Raw genomic sequence first — 11126 nt, forward strand, 5'->3', positions numbered from 1 at the left:
AGGACAAATGTACAGCAGTGTGATTTGACTGAATCTGTCATGTTTGGGATTTTGTAATGAGTACTTGGAAGATCTAAATGAAATTATTCTGTCCACATTCACTGGATATGAGCAATCGTGCGCTCTGATTGGCTACTCTACTACTAGGATATCAGCTCATATAGATAGTTTTCACATGACGTCACAGAGTCGGTGGCCATCTTGGGGGGCGAGCTTACCGTACGGGTCATCGAGCACACATTGTAACGCGTGAGTTACATTTATTTATATATTATTTACATTTATAGTTACATTATTACTATTTAAAGCTAGCAATGGTGCACACCTGTTGTATTGACGGCTGTCGTAAAAGGTCAGATGATGACGTCAAGCGGAGCTTTTATGGAATTCCCACTGTACGGGAGCACGAAGGCGAGCAAAGAAACTCAGCATACAAAGGAGAAACTTATGCCTTGCGAGAATCAACCACAAGGATTTTCAGCCTTCCAGACACAGCAAAGTCTGCTCTGATCATTTTATAAGTGGTAAGTTGTTTAAATAAACAATCAATTGTGTTTAAGTTTGTTTTTGGAAATCAAAACATCGTGTAAACAATCTCTGGAGAATGCCTAACTGGAACCGCTGAGTGTACTGTATTTATAAAAACATTTGGTACAAGGCTGCAAACATATGATTATTACTGGCCTATAAATTGTCATATTTATCATAACAAACAAAATGTAACAAGCCTACATAGCAGTTAATTATATTACAAAGTTTATACTGACATGGTACTGTAATACCACTAATGGATGTAAAATTTGTCTTAAATCAACTCGATATTATACACACACATATATTTATATGCAGTGTTGAGAGCTCTAAAATTCCAATGTTTACATACCTTGGCTGTAATTAGGACACGACTGTCACTTGTTTTTATATGGCGGACTTCGCGGACCCAGCCACAGACAAAATAATTGTATGACTCCAGCGACTTGTATGCTTTGAGGTCGTCAAGTTTGTAGGCACTTTTACAATTCACGAAATAGTTCACAATATCAGGGAACGATATGGATGGCAGCCCTGCATAGTCACTTGAAAACGCTTCTTTGTCCACTTCGTAGGGGTCAATTCCCCCAATCAAGGCCAGTTTGACTACATACCATTGTCATGAGATGTCGTCCAATGTATCCATATACTTCCGTTTGCTTGATTTTGCCGACATTGATCTTTATTTTAGAAAACTGACTATATAACTTAATAAATTCATCCGAGATAAAGTAGCCGGTAGTGGCGATGGTCCATTTTGTTAGCCCCGCAAGATGGCGGCTGGGGGGCATTCCCCGGGATGCCGTGACGTCAGTGAAAACTATCTATACCATGAGTAGAGAAAAACAAAATGGTGGAACGTGTTGCTGAACCAACCGAGAACGAAATAAAAAGCCCAACAAAATATGGAATGAAAGTATTTGATGGTCGGACGTTTTATATAAAGTTTTTATTTATCGAATTTGCAAAAAATAAAAATGCTCTGTTGCTCAAAATCCAGTGAATGTGGATAGAATAAAACAGTTATTCCACTCAATCTCGTCGTACATGGCTTATAGCCGACTCGGTGCTACGTACCTCATCAGCTATCAGCTCATGTACGACTCGATTTCATGGAATAACTGTTTAATGTACCGCAAGTCGTATAAAGAATGAGTGGCTTAAGGTAATTGCATAATCTGTGAGGACAAGTATTCATTTTTTTCGGGTACTAATTTGTCTCAAGTGATACTTAAGCGTAGTAATAAAATAAAATTACTTTTGTAAGAAATCTGACGTTTTTTAGGGGGAAAAAATTTAAGAACATTCAACAACAATAAAAATATTAAATTATTTTTGCCTGGAAGTGGTGTAAAAAAAAGTCTCAATGCCTCTAGAATAAATAAATAAACACTTTACTGTATCTATTTAATTCATTAAGTAAACAGTGGTCTAATGTAATCTAATTCATGTAACATGGCAGAATTCAATACTAGGGCTTTATAATCAAGATTATAAGCTTAAATCTATTGTTTGGTTTTTGGTTTTGTCTTTTCTAACATTTATACAAATCCTACACATTAATTCATGGGTAGTGGGATAAAATCATCAATGCATGACAGTTTGACAAGGAGGGATGATTTTGTTTTTCATCCCCCTTTAAAATAATTCGACTCTCCCTGAAGTCACCGTCCGTCACTTGGACAGAAAAGAACAAGACAAAACACATGAGACAGACTGCATCCACGAGGGATGAGATTACTTAGCCAGGGGTGGCAAGAGGTCAAAGGTCACCATCTGCCAGGCGTGTGCCACACAGCAGGGTGTAAGCCAACTCCCCCGCCCCAAAATTGCCTTTTATGTCCTACAAAGCAAACAAACCCGTGTGTGGTTTGGTTCATCCAATCAGAGCCGTCACTGCATGGACACATCGCAGGTGGCTCATTGACTACGCCGTGTGACCTTTTCTTTCCTTCATCCTTTCTTTCAAGTCTTTGCAGAGATTTTGATGAATTTTGTGCTGTCATGAAATTATTTATTCAACAAAGTTATATATAGTTAGCATGAATATGACAATACGTAATGGGAATTTGTCTTTTTTTTTCTGACATTCCCAGCTGAGCCTTTGTGCTCCCGTGTGCGCCAACCATTTCTAATAACACAGGTCTGATCCAATGTGCTGAAGAAATTAACTTGTCACACTTGATTTTTCACACAGGACAAGTCATTTCTGTTCCAGGGATCCTGGGATGCAATATAAAATGTCAAATATGATGCGATTCAGCAGATTCATAACTTCATTACAGACACCCAATTCCCACCTATAAAGATGATGCTCACAAAAATGTGATGAAATTCCCCAAACACTGACACACACACACACACACACACACACACACACACACACACACACACACACACACACACACACAATATGCATAAGGCAACAGACAGAATAAAGAATTATGACTACATGGAAAAATATATCCAATATTTTGGGGAAAAAAGATTCCTTCATGGTTTCTCTGAATAATTAAGGGCTCGAGATATTTGGGACCTTTTTCTGAAAAGGAAACCCTTTTTATAGGGTTTGGGATTCATACCTCATGTATCAATCAATAAATGAATTAATAAATGAACAAACTATCAAACAAATAAACAAAAACATAAGGGTGCAGAGAATATGGAGCAGGGATTATGGATTAGAGAGAAGGGAATAAGTAGGGAGAAGTGAGTAGGGAACAGTGAGTAGGGAGCAGGGAAAAGTGAGTGGTGAGTCGGGAGAAGTGAGTAGGGAGCAGGAAGTAGTGAACAGAGAATAGTGAGTAGGGAGAAGTGAGTAGGGAGCAGGGAATAGTGAGTAGGGAGAAGTGAGTAGGGAATAGGGATTAAGGAGCAGGGGGTAGTGATTAGGGAGTAGGGAGACGTGATTAGGAAGTAGGGAATAGTGAGTAGGGAAGAGGGCATAGTGAGTAGGGAGAAGTGAGTAGGGCGTAGGGAATAGTGATTAGGGAGCAGGGGGTAGTGAGCAGGGAGAAATGAGTAGGGAGAAGGGAGTAGGGAGCAGGGAGTAGGGCATAGAAGAAGAAAAGAAAGAAAGCACAACTTTATTCATCACACACTTGTTAAATTTCCTCTTTGCATTTAACCCATCTGAAGCAGTGAACACACACATGCACACACACATACCCAGAGCAGTGGGCAGCCATGCTAACAGCGCCCGGGGAGCAGTTGGGAATAGTGAGCACTGAACAGGGAATAGTGAGTAGTGAGCAGGGAATAGTGATTAGGGAGAAGTGAGTAGGGAGCAGGGAATAGTGATTAGGGAGAAGTGAGTAGTGAGCAGGGAATAGTGAGTTGGGAGTAGGGCATAGTGAGTAGTGAGTAGGGTGTAGGGAACAGTGATTAGGGAGAAGTGAGTAGTGAGCAGGGAATAGTGAGTTGGGAGTAGGGCATAGTGAGTAGTGAATAGTGAGTAGGATGTAGGGAATAGTGATTAGGGAGAAGTGAGCAGGGAATAGTGAGTTGGGAGTAGGGCATAGTGAGTAGGGGCAGGGCATAGTGAGTAGGGAGCAGGGAATAGTGATTAGGGAGAAGTGAGCAGGGAATAGTGAGTTGGGAGTAGGGAATAGTGATTAGGGAGAAGTGAGTAGTGAGCAGGGAATAGTGAGTTGGGAGTAGGGCATAGTGAGTAGTGAGTAGGGTGTAGGGAATAGTGATTAGGGAGAAGCGAGTAGTGAGCAGGGAATAGTGAGTTGGGAGTAGGGCATAGTGAGTAGTGAATAGTGAGTAGGGTGTAGGGAATGGTGATTAGGGAGAAGTGAGTAGGGAGCAGGGAATAGTGATTAGGGAGAAGTGAGTAGTGAGCAGGGAATAGTGAGTTGGGAGTAGGGCATAGTGAGTAGTGAGTAGGGTGTAGGGAACAGTGATTAGGGAGAAGTGAGTAGTGAGCAGGGAATAGTGAGTTGGGAGTAGGGCATAGTGAGTAGTGAATAGTGAGTAGGATGTAGGGAATAGTGATTAGGGAGAAGTGAGCAGGGAATAGTGAGTTGGGAGTAGGGCATAGTGAGTAGGGGGCAGGGCATAGTGAGTAGGGAGCAGGGAATAGTGATTAGGGAGAAGTGAGCAGGGAATAGTGAGTTGGGAGTAGGGAATAGTGATTAGGGAGAAGTGAGTAGTGAGCAGGGAATAGTGAGTTGGGAGTAGGGCATAGTGAGTAGTGAGTAGGGTGTGGGGAATAGTGATTAGGGAGAAGTGAGTAGTGAGCAGGGAATAGTGAGTTGGGAGTAGGGCATAGTGAGTAATGAGCAGGGAATAGTGAGTTGGGAGTAGGGCATAGTGAGTAGGGTATAGGGAATAGTGATTAGGGAGAAGTGAGCAGGGAATAGTGAGTTGGGAGTAGGGCATAGTGAGTAGGGTATAGGGAATAGTGATTAGGGAGAAGTGAGCAGGGAATAGTGAGAGTAGGGAGCATGGAAACGGAGTAAGGAATAGTAGGGCACTTTGACTCTTTAAAGAGACGTCACGTGACGAGAGTCATGCTTCTGTCACATGTTGTTTGTTTTCCGGCGGGGGGAGGGGCCACGAGCAGCTCTTTCTTCTGCACCGCAACAAACTTTCTGAGCTGCGTTTCCCCGCGGGGCTGCATGCGCTGCTGCTAGGCGACAGTTTAAAATGGAAATTCCGGCCATAAACCTGAAGGTAATTTACTGACTTTATCTCCTTTTATAGCCACTCTCTCTCGCCATGTTTGGGGATTTGTGTCGCGCGCGCAGTCAGTGGTCTGCATGAGGAACTTGTGGAGCAGGAGAGAGCGACCGGAAGCTCATTACTTATTCATGAGATCTGATCTGATCTGATTTAGTTTGATAATTACATGTAACTAGAAAATGTCATTTTTGTAAACCGGCTGCATTAAAGTTACTTTAGTAGTGAGTTATTCAGGGAGTGAAAGTGCAGGAGCAGAGCGGAGGGAAGAGTTGAGCCAGGCTGCAGGGAGCACAGCCCTGCCCTGCCCTGCCCTGCCCTGCCCTGCCCTGCCCAACATCCTCACCGCTAAACACACCCAGCTCCTTCCACTGCACAGCGAGCTGAGCGCTAGGGTCAGCCACAACATTCAGTACCTGCACGAATCATTAGTGTGCCAATGGAAGGTTTTCACAATAGTACAAAAACGTGTGTGTGTGTGTGTGTGTGTGTTTTTTTTCCAGGCCATCCTGTTGGTCCACTGGCTGCTGACAGTCTGGTGAGTGTAAAGTGGCTCCTTGGTGATGCTTCTCCTCACCTACCTGAGGAATTTCTGCTCCTTTCTCATCGTCTCCATTTCAGCTCGTTTTCAGTTCAGCCCAAATGGAGGACATGAAATTTTGTTACGGTCACAAGTTAGTCTACATTCAGGACAAAAATCAAGCCGTGATCATCAAATTTAGGTCACACAGTACATTGTACTGTATAAGGAGTAAAGTCAAGATATGCAGTAGTAGAGATGTTTCCAGAATCATTACAGGAGCTGTTACAGAGTAGATTAAAGTGCATATCCTGGACCAATTTCATGGGTTTTTTAATATGAAAGTCTGTCCCTTTACACACTCATCCAGAAGGGTGATTTTGCACAAGGCCATCTGTCTACAGCAGAAAAAAAAAAAAATAACAAAACGCATCTGGAAAAATCCCAAGGGAGTCTGGAGCCAGATTGATCCAGATTCGTGACGTCACGTGCGGATCCGCCAGCAGGCTGAGAGACAAACACAGGAACACCTACTGTAATTTATGGCCCTTTTCCACTACCCTTTTTCAGCTCACTTCAGCTCGCTTCAGCTCACTTCAGCCCGACACGGCTCGCGTTTCGACTACCAAAAACCGGCACGACTCAGCTCGCTTCAGCCCTGCTTAGCCCCTAAAACTCGCACGGTTTTGGAGTGGGGCTGAAGCGAGCCAAGCCGTGCCGACTGAGGCTGGGGGCGTGAGCAGACACTCCCCTGTGCACTGATTGGTGAGGAGGAGTGTCCTCACATGCCCACACACGCCCCACGAGCGCGCTGGGATCTGTAAACACCGCAAACCCGGAAGGAGAATAATTACGAATTACGAGAATTTCTGAAGCCTTATGCGCCTCGCCTCATCTATACGCTCTTGCCAGTATCTGTTTGCGTTGTCGGTGACAACAAGCCACAGCACCAAGACCAGCAACACTAACGACTCCATGTCCTCCATGTTTATTGTTTACTATTCGGGTCGTGAGACTACCGCTTAAAAGATCACTGAATCAGTGACATACAGAGCATTGTGGACGAGTTCGCGGAGCACAAGGCTCGTCGTATGCCCTTCAAATAATGCGCGCAGTAGGCTATTGATGTTTTATTATGAGCCATGTACAGTATGTCACCTAATGTTTTTTTGTTTCTGAGTTACATGTTCGTTTGAAGGACTTAATGTACAAACTAACATAGTTGCACCCCGTAGTGTTGAAATTGGTAAACACAGTGCATTCAGTGAGGTTTGCACCGCCCTCCTTTTATTTCTGACTCTTCCTGTCACCGTTGCAACCTCTGAGCGCTCATTCGTATGGCCTTCAAATAATGTGCGCAGTATAGGCTATTGATGTTTTATTATGAGCCATGTACAGTATCCTAATGTTTTTTGTTTCTGAGTTACATGTTCGTTTGAAGGACTTGATGTACTAAATAACATAGTTGCACCCCGTAGTGTTGAAATTGGTAAACACCGCAGTTGCGGACATTTTGTAGCCTAAAATGATGTTATGATAAGCTTTAATAAAGGGCCCGGTCATTTGCCCCGCCCCCGGCCCGGCTCTGACTTGTTCCGCCACTGTCACTGATGTCACTGTTTGCGCTGCTTAACAACATCACGTGACGTCCACCCACTTTCGCTAACTCCACCCAATGTGTCCACCCACTTCCAGCCAGCACGGTTCAGCGCGGTTGTAGTCGAAATGCAACTCCAACAGCCCCGCTCAGCTCGACTCAGCTCGACTCGGCACGGCACGGCTCAGCCGCGTTTGTAGTGGAAAAGCGCCATTAGAGTATAGTCTCTCTTATTTCTTACCCTGGCAGCAGTCAACTTGTGAATTGCCAATTTTCTTGGTCTTTTTCTCGGCTCTGCTTGGTCCTCGGCTTCGAGGGCCTCAGTGGATGCGGCACTTCGCCTTCTGTCGGGGGAGACGAACACGGCTGGCTCTTTTGGTGACGCTGACACAGATGGAGACGGTGTTGCTTTGGGCATTCTGACAGATGGAACTGCGTCTTTTTCCAGATCAAGTTGCTTCTTGAAGCCCATTTCCCACTGCAAATAGTTCTCAAAGTTGTCAGGCTTTATGAAGCGAGCCCCACATGCAATGCTGTGGTCTGTTGCATGTTGCCAGTTTTTCCGGGTGCCTTGCACGAAGCGCTTCCATTTCTCTCTCATTGTCTGGTCTTTTGGAAAACGATGACTAGTAATCCCATCAAGATTGGTGTTGCTACATCCTCCTACGATACATCTGTTGACCATTTTAATAATTATGTGATAACGTTGAAGAAATTTGCAGAAAACCACCAGGTCGTTTTCTCATAAACAAACCAACACTGATGTAGGATTCAGAAGGAGGCGTCCCGCACGTACGTGACGTCTTGAAAATCAATGTTTCCCAGGAAATCCAAATGCCAGGTTTTTTCAGAGGTGGACGAATTCGCCTCAAATGGCTTGATATCAACTGAATTTTTCTGGTATTGCGCAAGGGAAAAAAAATTGCACAAAATGTGACACATATTTGACCAAAGCTTAATAAAAAATAGGAGAATTACATTGATCTTGCTCCTAAATATACCCAAGATGTGCCCTTTAAGATCTGGTTGATTTGGGACTTTCAGACCTGTGTATCTGTGATCCTTACTGCCAGGTCAGTTGTAGCGTAACTAATCACTTCTGTTAGAACCGATACTTTTGGGCTGCTCGCGGTTTCCTGTCTTTTAGTTTCACGGGACACATCCTTAAACAAAAAGCCAAACGGTGTTGCCTGAGGGGCGTGTAAATTTAAAACCTACTCGGAAATTGCTTAATCTGGAGCTGGTTCAACTTGCAAACTTTTGAGAACCGGTTTGCTTTTCCATGGGCCATAGAGCCATGTCAATATGTCACTGTATACGCCACCGCTTTTCTTGCTGCTAGCCCACATTCATTGGATTAGTCAGACTCGACACTACACTAGCTCTGATTTTTTGTTTTGTTTTTTAAATGGTGGTCACAAAGTTTTAGCTGGTCACGATAATCCCGCCTCTATCCTCTGACGTAAGCTGTTCTTGGTTCTAGACCAGCAAAGTGTTCGTACTGCTCTGGAACCAGTGTTCCTGGCCGAGGACCGGTTCTTTGGTTGTTTTATGTTTTAATGTGAAGAACTGGTTTGAGATTAGGACCAGCTCCAAAATGGCCTGGGAATTAACTGGCTTGGTGGAAAAGGGGTAAGAATGAAACATCCCAGTGTGGTTAAGCAATAAACTTGAAGGAACTGACGCAAACTACATGTGACATTCTGATTTCCACAGTTATAGCACAAGACAGAAAGACAACTTTGTTCCCCCTAATCCAAGAACAAATTATTTAAAGCACACATTTATAGAATTGTGGAACTCTGTCCCCCGAGACATACAGAACCCAGACTCAATTAAAACATTCAAGAGACGTCTAAATGATATTCATTTTTTTATTTAAAAATGTATTACTTCCTTATACAGACGAACGTGTATGTATATTTCAGTAGTCACTTATACCTATACTTACGAGTGCATATATTTTAAGTCACGATTGTATATTATAATCATTTGATATCGTGTCTTATATTGTAAATAATTGTAATTATCTTATTTATTATAATATTGTATTTTATTTTGTATCGGGGTGCCTGGGAGAACAGCTATGCTGAAGTGTGTCCCCTGTATAAATAAAGCTCATATGGTTATTATATTAACCATATGATAATAACATATAATAACATATGGTTATTATAGTAAATATGGGCACGCTTGGAATGTTGCTTGACCAATCAGATTAAAGGACTGGAACTAACTGTTGTATAATAATAATAATAAAAACTAGTTTAAAATGTTTTTGTGCATTTTCTGCAGCTCAGTTTTTTTTTTTTCCCCTTTTCTTTTTTTTGGGAAAAAACAACAACCCTGCATACATTCTGTTGTTTTTCACGAATACTTAAGTATTGGCACCCCAACATTGTCAAGCTCTTGATCCAGCGAACGCCTCCATTAGATGAGCAGCTCTGGGTTATTCATGAGGTCTATTACAAACATATATTTTTTTAAAAACTAAACTAATTTGTACAGATGTGCTACACACACTTTTCCTAATAAGTAGCTGATCAGTTGAAATGTTCAAATTTGGGTTTGTAGTGGCGCGTCATGTTGCAAAAAAAAAAGTACTGGAAGTTAATGACTACAAGTTTTTTACACAGTTTAATGTTGTGAACTAATTTTATTTTAAAATCCCTTTTATAGCTAAATTATACAAATTGCTTTATTTATTTATTTATTTATTTATTTTTACTCTGAAACTGGCTGTTGGAAAAAAATTTGCCCTTAAAGCTCATAGGCAACGGTTTTAATTTTATGCACATTTGAAACTTTATATGTTAAAAAACCCTCTGTAATTTTCTTCTGGTCCCAAGAAGTATTGTTAATAAGTAATAATTAAAATAAGTTGGTTAGCGCGGATCGTGGCGAATTTCTGTCAGCTATTTTCGTGACCACTCGGCACGTGACGTCATTTAAGCCAAACAAACTGCTTGAGTTGAGTCCACTGCCGTTTACTTACATTGCCGTTCGGCTTGAGTGCATGACCTGCGTTCGGAAATTTCCAAAGAAAAACCATGCCTTATTGTTGTGCAGTCAACTGTAACAACGGGACCGGTTCAGGAAGAAGTTTTTACCTTTTTCTGAGAGAGGAGAAGAGGCAGAGAGTGTGAATTGGCTTTTTCCGGAAGAGGAGAAGAGGCGGGGCGAGTGGGTTGGCTTTTTCGGAAAAAGGAGAAGAGGCGGAGCGAGAGGGTTGGCTTTTTCCGAAAAAGGAGAAGAGGCAGAGCGAGAGGGTTGGCTTTTTCCGAAAAAGGAGAAGAGGCAGAGCGAGTGGGTTGGCTTTTTCCGAAAAAGGAGAAGAGGCAGAGCGAGTGGGTTGGCTTTTTCCGAAAAAGGAGAAGAGGCAGAGCGAGAGGGTTGGCTTTTTCCGAAAAAGGAGAAGAGGCAGAGCGAGAGGGTTGGCTTTTTCCGAAAAAGGAGAAGAGGCAGAGCGAGAGGGTTGGCTTTTTCCGAAAAAGGAGAAGAGGCAGAGCGAGAGGGTTGGCTTTTTCCGAAAAAGGAGAAGAGGCAGAGCGAGAGGGTTGGCTTTTTCCGAAAAAGGAGAAGAGGCAGAGCGAGTGGGTTGGCTTTTTCGGAAAAAGGAGAAGAGGCGGAGCAAGAGGGTTGGCTTTTTCCGAAAAAGGAGAAGAGGCAGAGCGAGAGGGTTGGCTTTTTCCGAAAAAGGAGAAGAGGCAGAGCGAGTGGGTTGGCTTTTTCCGGAAGAGGAGATGAAGCAGAGAGAGTGGATTGTGCGCGTGAAACAAAATCAAGCAGTCA

At 42.9% G+C, this 11126-nt stretch overlaps 1 protein-coding gene across 1 annotated transcript in view; it reads left to right on the plus strand.

The window, feature by feature from the left end:
• The first annotated feature begins 5087 nt into the window (after nucleotides 1-5087).
• The window catches only part of agtrap (angiotensin II receptor-associated protein), a 26176-nt gene continuing 20137 nt past the window's right edge, over nucleotides 5088-11126 (plus strand). Inside the window, exons 1-2 of the mRNA XM_060910772.1 lie at nucleotides 5088-5211; nucleotides 5721-5755. Coding sequence (XP_060766755.1) covers nucleotides 5185-5211; nucleotides 5721-5755 — 62 coding nt within the window. The 5' untranslated portion in view covers nucleotides 5088-5184. The remainder of the gene's footprint in view (nucleotides 5212-5720; nucleotides 5756-11126) is intronic.

The sequence above is a fragment of the Neoarius graeffei genome, chromosome 26 (genome assembly GCF_027579695.1).
Source record: "Neoarius graeffei isolate fNeoGra1 chromosome 26, fNeoGra1.pri, whole genome shotgun sequence".
NCBI classification, from domain to species: Eukaryota; Metazoa; Chordata; class Actinopteri; order Siluriformes; family Ariidae; genus Neoarius; species Neoarius graeffei.